General features: G+C 38.6%; 1 protein-coding gene across 1 annotated transcript; it reads right to left on the bottom strand.

The window, feature by feature from the left end:
- On the bottom strand, positions 1-2,000 carry id3 (inhibitor of DNA binding 3). The gene is made up of 3 exons (XM_082142552.1): positions 1,565-2,000; positions 1,377-1,455; positions 1-682 (listed from the first exon to the last, which is right to left on the bottom strand). Exons 1-2 carry the CDS (start codon positions 1,853-1,855, stop codon positions 1,402-1,404), a joined length of 345 nt encoding a protein of 114 aa, XP_081998678.1. The 5' UTR covers positions 1,856-2,000; the 3' UTR covers positions 1-682; positions 1,377-1,401.
- Positions 2,001-9,948: the final 7,948 nt, after the last annotated feature.

The following is a 9,948-nucleotide window of genomic DNA, read 5'->3' as shown; positions in this document are numbered from 1 at the left end:
TTTGCTCACTTTCATATATGATTTATTTTTGTGTAAAAAGTGAGTACAAAGCAAAAAAACAACAACTCTTAAATGAGTTTATGAAACTCATTGATCTGACAGTCTGTAGAAATAGACAATCCCCACAAACATATACAATCCACTCTATATTATAGAGTTCAAATTCTAATCCACGTCTGTATTCCCACTGCCCAAGGCCCTTCCCACCCTATAAAACAAAAACTCCCGTCAAGCATAATATGTACATCATCCCAGTGATCGAGAAGCTCACTGAGACCAAACTGTGACCATGCTGAAATGTGGAAAAGTTTTCAAGAAAAAAGAGGGGGGGGGGGGGGGGGGGGGGGTGTCCAAGAATGGCTGGGAAGGAAGGGTGTGTGAAGAGATATTAGTTGGTCCAAATAGTCAGGAATGTAGCCAGTACAAAATATACAATGCTTGATTGTTGCCACAAAAAACAGGAATGATTAAGGAAAAAAAATTGGAGGGCTTTTCTTTTTTTGTGATCTTCAAAACTCCTCGGCTTTGGTTTGTTCAAGTGTCCAGTGACCAAAGAATAGACAGCTTGAGAGGGGCGCAGATTGCTTTCCCACACTCTGAATAGAGCCTCACTCCTTCACCCGGCTCACCCCTTCACTCTCTTTTCTTCCATAAGTGGAGGAGAAAAGTTTCTATCCCGCACCTGCAGCATAGATGAGAGGGAGAAAAGTTAACTCAGAGCTCTCACACACACACACACACACACACACACACACACACACACACACAGACAGACTGTGGATTCAGGCGGACTGCAGACAGTCTGGCGCCAAAGGGAAAACTTTGGTTTGCTAGAGCTGATAGGGGAATCCAAGCTTGTTTGCTCACTGGCACGATGACCAAAAGAAATTAGGACACCTGACACTGATAGTTGTCTTACAAAATATATTGTCCTTTATAACATTTACAAAAAACATGAGTTTTAATTTATCAATTAACCGACTCTAACGATTTACTTCCTCTTTAAAATAAAGGTTCCATTTAAAACCAAAAAGGATTTTCCAGTTGAATACCATAGGAGATGCTGTTTAGGTTCCACAAAGAACTTTTTATTCTTGTTATTTTGGAAAACCATCAATGAACTTGAGCTTTAAAGAACTCAGAACTACGCTGCTGGTCTGAAGAACCTATAATGAAACATTAAGACCTTGTTCAATCTCCAAAGAATCATTTTGTTGTTCAAAAGGTTTTTGATTTTTCAATAGGTCCTTCAGATCAAGAACGGTTCTTGATTGAATTTTCATTTATTTTGGTTTCCAGTGGAGTGTGGATTACAACCTAACATCATCTGATTCATTTATTAAGTGAAATGATTTAGAATAAAGAAGCAAGCGTACCATTGACCGTGGTCATTCCTCTGTCCTAATGGCACATAGCTCCATCCTCTTTGGAGAAATTACGGGTCATCTCTGAGTTCTATAGGGGGAAAATACAAGCAAAGTTTATATTTATTCAAATGCACGTTGTACTGGTTAATATAGCTAAGGCATAATAATGGATAGACAATAAATAATGTCGCGCGCACCTTCATTGACATGAACATGTCAGGCGTGTTTTGTGTGTCCGTCTCGTTTTCCAGTGCTATCTGTAAGTCGAAGATGTAATCTATTACATGCTGAAGAATCTCCACCTGGCTCACGGACTTGTTCTGAGGGATGCTGGGCACCAGCTCCTTGAGTTTAGAGTAACAGTCATTCATGTCGGACAGCTCCTCAGTGGGACTCTTGCAGCGGTTGATCGCGAGACTCTGCTCCGAGATACAGCACACCGCTTCATAACAGCTTCTGACTGAGCGAACGGGACTGATCGCCTTCATTCTGGATCTGACGTCTGACTTGCTGGTAGAATCCAACTGTAGAGATGTCTGAAGAAGTTCTTCGTCTGGATAGTGAGATGAACTAGCTCTCCAGCTTGATATTTATCCAATGGTTGACTCCTTTCACGACTCGCGCTCATTGAACGATGTCAGCACGAGCAGCCAGGCGGCCGCATTTAAAGCGCTGCTTCTTGTAGCACCGCCCCCTCCAGAGATAAACAAACCCTCATGCGCCGCTCAGCCAATAGTAAAGGTGTATGAATGTAAAGACTCCGCCCTATGTAAATTACTAACTTGTCATTGGAAACGTTGGCATGTCAATCAGAAAAATGGTGGAATGAGGAAGAACTGTCAGAATACCAAAGAAATAGGCTATATATTTTCAGTGATGGATTTGAGTTAAGATTTCGGGTCAGTGAACCTAAACGGAGCTGGAGCAGCTGGTACAGTAGATTAAATATGAACTTATTTTAGAGTTCACATATATATTTTTTCCCATAACCTATTGGCTAGCCTACGTTATTATTATTAGGCTATTAGCCTATTATTATTATTCTGCTATAGTAGGCTACTGATTCTTTGTAGGTTATGCAAACAGTACTTTGAAATTGAAATTACTTTCAGAATTCAATTTCGTTATATAGCCTAATACAAATGATAAGAACGTGAATTATGCGCAAATAACTGGTTATAGGCTACTTATTACTTCATCTTTAACATAGAGGAAAAAATAGGATGAAAACACTATTATCTTATGACCATTCTGTCAGGCATGATATGGAGAAAATCCATAAATCTGCTACTCCCGTGACCTGCATGCAGACAAACTGGCGTCGGCAATTAATTCCCATAGGAGACACAGGCAATGAGATTAAATATCAATACAAGACACAGTTTAAGGCCCACGCACAACAAACAACCCTCTAAAATTGAAATCTTAATTGCATGTTAATCTTAAGATAAAAACTTTAGTAAAACCAAAGGGGTCCTACCAAAGTCAAAACCTACAGAAACGAGTTCATTGCACTCTCCCCCCCCTAAGTAATCGAGTTTGAAAAGTTGATATCGCCCTCGATAATCATGCCAAGAGTGGTAAATATAGCCTAGATCTTGCTCAATAAAACATCTCCTAATATTCTCACGATCACAGAATATTAATAACCAACTCAGGAAACTCTGAAACAAACCAATGTGCGCGCGGTTTTCGTGCATTCTAAAAGTGTAACTCGTTATCTATAAATAGATCATAACTATAGCTGTCTCCCATTACTCTTGTTTATATGAAAAGGAAGCTTCGCAAGCTAAAATCAAACTATTGCCTGACTCTCGTTCCAGTTTTAACCCAGCGCATTTTTAGTTTACATCAAGATGTGTCCCCTCTTTTCTCACAGTGCTGTTTTTGTGAAGGAATGCGCTGGCGGGCCAGCTGTGTGTCCTGTGCCGCTCCAGCTGTGTTGATCTAACGCGCGAGTCCCAGACAGCCTGGCGCCGGGCTCCCGACGTCATCCATTCACGCGCACCAGCGCGCACCCCATCTGCAAAAGACTAGTCTCGGCCGACGAGCCGCTCTCATTGGTCAGTCCAGCTGTCAATCAAGCTATAAAAACCCGCCCCAAACACTCGCACAAGACTTGCCCGCACAATTTATTTGCGCACACCTGGACTTGCATTCAGTGAAGAGTTTGTACGTGTGTAAAGCTCTTCAGTCTGGCTAGATTAGTTAAACTAATACAAAAAGCAGCTCTGTTTTCTCTGACTGAAATGGTATAATAGTTTTTAAATAAAACATTGTTTTGCTTGAATGGTAGCTACATATTTTGTCATGTTCAAACCAGTTTTAAATGTGAGTAAATCTTAGTCAAGTGAGACACCATATTTCATTTTTTATAAATGAAAAAAAAAAAGGCTTTGAGGAACAGATAGAGCTTCAGTCGGTTAGGTTGTATTGTAAGTAAGGTCCAATATCAGGTCTAAGGTTGCACTACTTAAATGATTGACAGCAAAGCTAACAACATGAAAACATGATTGTGAAAAATTTAATATGGTGTTAAATCGTCGGTCTTTTAGTGGTGACTGACCTATTCACACCTTTTATTATATATGCATGCAACCGGATAGATGCGCTTCTTTGCAGGTTGTGTTATGGTGCACAGAAGCGGCCCTTATATTTGATGTTGGCCTTGTTGCACAAATGCAACAAATTCAGCCTTTTCTTTTCTTGCAGCCTTACAGCATCACCTAACAGCTGGGTTGTTTTAACCCAATTTTGGGTCAAATATGGTCAAACCCAAATGTTGGGTTAAAAATGTAATGTAAAAATGTAACCCAACGACTGGGTTTGTCCATATTTGACCCAAAGTTCGGTTAAAACAATCCAGCATTTTTTAGAGTGAAGAAGGCCTCTGCAGGTACCCAGTTGGATTCAACAAATAGCAATAAATAATGAAAGAAAAAGACGTGGGTGTGAGAGCAAGAAGTGGAAGTATATGACCCCCAACCCCCCAAACTTTTTTATTTTTTAAACAAGTTTGAAAACAGACCATCATCATATCTGCTGATACTGAGCAACTCCCTAGATGTTTGATTGGGAGAAGCCACTGTTTTGTCCTGAACATTATGTAGTGCGATAATATAGCCTACAGTAGGCTATGTCTCTGCCTATCACAATATGAAGGACAAGGACAGTGAGTGAACTGCCTTGGGTTTAACATTTTACTGTCTTATTTGTTGATTACAGGCGTATTGTTTTACCCCATTTGCATTTCTTTTTTTATTTGACTTATTTTGCACTGGCAATACAAATATGCAGTTATGTCATGCCAATAACGCACATTAGACTGGAATGAATATGCCCCTTATTATGCCCTAATCACGTGATGCACCACATACCTCGTGCACTGACCTGACGTGCCGTTTGATAACTTATCATCACAGTCAGCAGCATTTAGACCAAAATGAAAACTACATTAAGCACTTGTACTGAATGATTCAACAGGACTCATGAGGACGTATTTCATTCTCATTCTGTTTAGTTATGCGTGACTGCGGTGTCTGTGGATCAGGTCCGGTACAATCGGGTCTGTTTTTCAGCGCATGGGAGAATGTGGCGACTGGCGTCAGTGAGTCTGCCCTGCTCCGCGTCCCCGCCCTCTGCTCGCCCCCGCGCCTCTGTGCAGCTGGACGCACACAATCAAGCCATCAACAATCGCCGTGCATAATTAGCGCGACCCTCCACCCCTCCACCCTCATCACTCCCAAAGAAAATCTTTCAAGGCGTTTTTTCCCTCTTCGTCGACAAAGCCTCTCTATTTGTCCAATGGCAATAAGGGATCGCAGAGGGAAGACGAAAACCGCGAGAATTCTCCACAGAGAAAAGAGTGGCGACTTCTTTTGCGTGATAGCCTATATCGAATGTATAAAAATGTTGAAGGAATGACATTTTTAAACAGAACTCCGTCATTGTTGTTACAAAAAAATAAAAGTAAGAACAGATTTTGTATGATATTGTCAAACAAGTTCACCTGGCTCAATTTTTTAATAGAGTTTTTATTTGAGCAATTTCTTATAATATAGCAATACATTCTATCTATCTATCTATCTATCTATCTATCTATCTATCTATCTATCTATCTATCTATCTATCTATCTATCTATCTATCTATCTATCTATCTATCTATCTATCTATCTATCTATCTAAGCCATGCAGGACCATGATCACCTGATCAGTCTGTACCTAAATGTTTTGAGCTAAGAGAAAGAATGGTCTCATGGACAATGGACAGTGTTTAAGCCATAAACCCAGTGAAAGAGTACCAGAGTGCTTACAAAATATATAACTAGTTATGTTTAATTCCAAGGTTAAGTAGGGCTACACAGTAGGCACTTATCCTGGGGTTAAACGCATGAGTATCACACAGCATATGCACTGACTACAAAAACAGATTGAGACAGGAGTTGGATGTAGATGACAGGAACAAGGGAAAAAGAGAAAGGATGAAAGAAGGATAAAAGAGGGCAAGACAGCGAGACAAAACTCTGGGAGATAAACCGAGGCCAAAAGCCCTCTTGTCCTTTGCAGACAGTTTTACTGAGTATCTGCATGTAAATTAGATCCAATGTGCACACGTTTCTTTCTGGGTCAATGATGCTTTGACATCACAGAGAGTTTTTTGGGTCTGAACCTCAAAGTATGTGTACGCACACACATATATGTACACATTCACACGTTCATTTGAGATCCATGAACACATGATGTGAAAGAGTCATTGAGAAACAAACAGCTGATTTCTTGACACATGGTCTCCCTCCTTTTGCTGTTCCAATCCAGGTCACTGCCTCTCCTTCCTCAAGATGCCACACACACACACACACACACACACACACACACACACACACACACACACACACACACACACACACACACACACACACACACACACACACACACACACACACACACACACACACACACAACTGACCTGATTTCAAGACCCATCGTGGATAGACAGTCAACTAATCAGACATAACTAACCTCTTAGCCTCTGAGATGTCAAGAAAGCGGAGATTGTTGCTATAGGGCTTTGATTTGAAAAAGATCAGTGATGAGGGTGCATATAATATATTTAAAACATGTTTAAAGGAGTTTATCACAAAAAACTGATCCACTGTCATGTCATTCCAACTCATGCTTTTATTTTTTCATTGGAATTCAAATTAACTTACTATTTATCAGAATGTCAAACCTACTTATCTGAATATGCATAAATTCGATTGGCTTTAATAGCAATAGCAGAAGGGGGAATTTTTTCAAAATGTTTTGAAAGAAGTTTTATGCTCACCAAAGCTGCATTTATTTTAATTTGTATTTATTTGTATGCAATATTGTGAAATATTATTACAATTTGTAATTGTTTTCTATTTTAATATATTTTAAAGTTTAATTTCTTCCTGTGATGTTAAGCTGAATTTTCAGCATCATTACTCCAGTCGTCACATGATCCTTCAGAAATCATTCTAATATGCTGATTTGGTGCTTATACAATTTTTTTCTTATTATCAACCCCAGTGTATACATTAATTAATGACGTAAAGGGATAGTTCACCCAAAAAGGAAAATTTTGTCATCATTTACTCATGCTCAAGTTGTTCCAAACCTGCAAGAGTTTATTTCTTCTGTTTACTAAAAAGAAGATATTTTGAAGAACGTTGGTAACCAGAGAGTTGACTTCCATTTACTTCCATATAGGAAAAAAATACTATGGAAGTCAATGGCTACCGTCAACTGTCTGGTTACCAACGTTCTGCAAAATATCTTCTTTTGTGTTCAACAGAATTTAAGTATTTGGGTAAGTTATTGCTTTAAGGTTTTTTTTTTTTTTTCTTCAATAGTCCATTGGAACAACCCTTCAATAACACTGACCTTAATATATATATATATATATATATATATATATATATATATATATATATATATATATATACATATATACATATACATATGCTTTTAGATTCTTTCTTTCAAATTCTTTCACAAAGATGCAAATTTGCTCATTTTAATCTTCAAATCACTGATTAAACTCTTTAGATAAAAGAACAGAAGATAAATGATATAATTATTCAAGGTCACTGCATTAATTAGTTAATAATTGTGAGACAACAACAGTAAAGCTCAAGAGGTCATCAGCACTTGACGTGGCTGTGTGTTCTAGCTAATGTCAGGGTGACCGAACAAGATTATGGGGGTTGTGGTAAAGCTAAGCTTACGTCGATTCAGCATTCCCTGTCTGAAGTGGAGGTGGTGGTGGTGGTGGGGGTGCTTAAGATAGAGAGCTGATGACCTTTGACTCGCGAAGAGGCCATATAGAGAGAAGCACAGAGTAATTAAGATAAGATTCACAGTGAGAAACGACTCCAGTAAACAAACTCTCCCGCAATGTCTCAGTGTGAAACACTTCAAATAAACAAACAATCATTTGCATTATGAGTTTTAGATCGGCCGATTATGGGTGTTTTGGGATGTGATAATGTGTAAATGCGATCATGTGTTTGGGTGTGTGGATTTAGTTTGTGTGATAAAGAGGCATGTTTAATTGCAGGATTGTGTGTGTGTTGTTTGTTCTGTAATGGGTGTTAAATAACCACAGAGATGCTCACCTGTGTCAACGGATTGAGTTAATTATCAGCTTTCAGACGTCTACCAGGTCTGAGCATCAGCAATGATGGAGAGAGACAGAGCGCGATAGGCAGGCAAATGCTGTAATCATGCAGAATTTACATGTGAACATTCAAATATCTGTTTATTAGTTTAGAAAAAATGTGTGAAATTAGCTTTCTACTGCATTGTGGGGGATTCTTACAGTCATCTGTCATATAAGTGACCAATTTAGAAGGCTCTAGCAACTCGACTGCAAAAATAGCTCAATTAGCACAGTTGATTTCAATTGATGTTGCTAAGCTAACAGATAATCTTATAAACATAAAAATATATAGTACACACAGATATTGGTTAAAATTATTAATTTTAATATCACTGAATCTATCAAAATGATAGATACCTTTCCATACTTAAAGTTATGTGTAAAATTATAATTCATACTTGTCTTGCTTTTCAGTTTCAGTTTCCCTTCTCATAATTTCTATGGTATTTACAACTCTGACAGCAATGATGTCAAGGATATCATGTTATTGGTATCTCCCCATTCTGGGAATGCATTTTAGCATAAAATGGGAATGCAGCATAATTAAGAACTTTTGAACAGCCTTTGTTTCATGAGACTTTAAAAATGATGCCTTAAAATGTTACCTCTGAGGCTACATAGATTTTGGAACAGAATTAATGTTTAATTGAATTCAGGGGCTTAAACATTTTGAAGTCTTAAAGGTGATCAGACCCGAAATAAACTAAATGAAATGTGTGTAAATGACATCCTAGGCTCATTGGAAAAAATTTGCCTCTACATCTTTTCAAAACTCCAAAAATGTACCTGTGCGTACAGATGAAATGACCACTAAAGTGGCAGTAAAACTTTTCTAAACAAATTGTGATTATAGGTTCAGATTATGAATTAATAAAGACTTATTTTTGCATGGTTCTAGAAAAACACTTTTACCATAGTGCATGATTTGTAAACTAATATATTTTGACCTTTAGGCCTACATCACATAACCAGCTCCATATGTAAGGCTTTTCTGGAACGCTTGGATACTAGTCCTGTGAAATACTTTTAAAAGAGGTCATCGACTTGTAGAAGCAAGCTAAAATTACATGGTTGCTTCAGCAAATGCATTTTCTCAAACTTTATAACACTATCGGTTAGTGTAACACTATTTGTAGTACGTTCTTTACAAACACAATAGAGTTTATCACTACTCGTTAGAGATTACATTTCTGAACTGCCACAATATATAGGCCTACATACAACACCCAATGTGGAAAAAAAAAAAACCAAAAAACAAGGCCAGATTCACATTCATAAAACTGAACCTACTTTTAGTGCCACTCACGGAACATTTCACTGACGTGAAACATTCAAAAAGCGACATATTTTTGCAGAAATGTGTCGCCACAGGCACATTTTTCCCGCCAAAAAATGGTGGCTGTTGTAGAGACGTGATTGAACAGTTGAATACGGCTAACCGTTAAAGGGCTCTTCAAAATACAACATATGAGAACGGTCAATTATTTCAGACATTTATGGAGTTTTACACCTGCATATGAAGCAATGAGTGTGTGAGAATGGCCGTTGGCTGCATATTCCATACTTCAGCAGTGCCTGTCCAGCCTCAGGAGTTGTTGGTTATAGATGTGAGGGTTGCCGCAATCTCATCTGTGGTCTTTGGGAAGGTGGGTGGTAGACAAAAGATTGTTTAGGGTTAAAGACAGAGAGTAAGACACCCACTTTCACCCCATAAAACACCATCATATGATTTGTGATTCTTATGCCTCGCTGCAGCTTCTGTATTACCGTAACCTCTAAATGACATCTAACTAACATCTGGAAGAGGTTATCCGTCACCTGGCCCAGGCTTTGTGCAGCAATTTGAGCTGAAGTCATGAGCGGTGCAAGATGTTGTCTCAGAGTCGGGTGCATTG

This window comes from Leuciscus leuciscus, assembly GCF_965113295.1.
Source record: "Leuciscus leuciscus genome assembly, chromosome: 17".
In the NCBI taxonomy this organism is placed as follows: Eukaryota; Metazoa; Chordata; class Actinopteri; order Cypriniformes; family Leuciscidae; genus Leuciscus; species Leuciscus leuciscus.
This window is presented reverse-complemented; position numbering and strand designations above follow the sequence as displayed.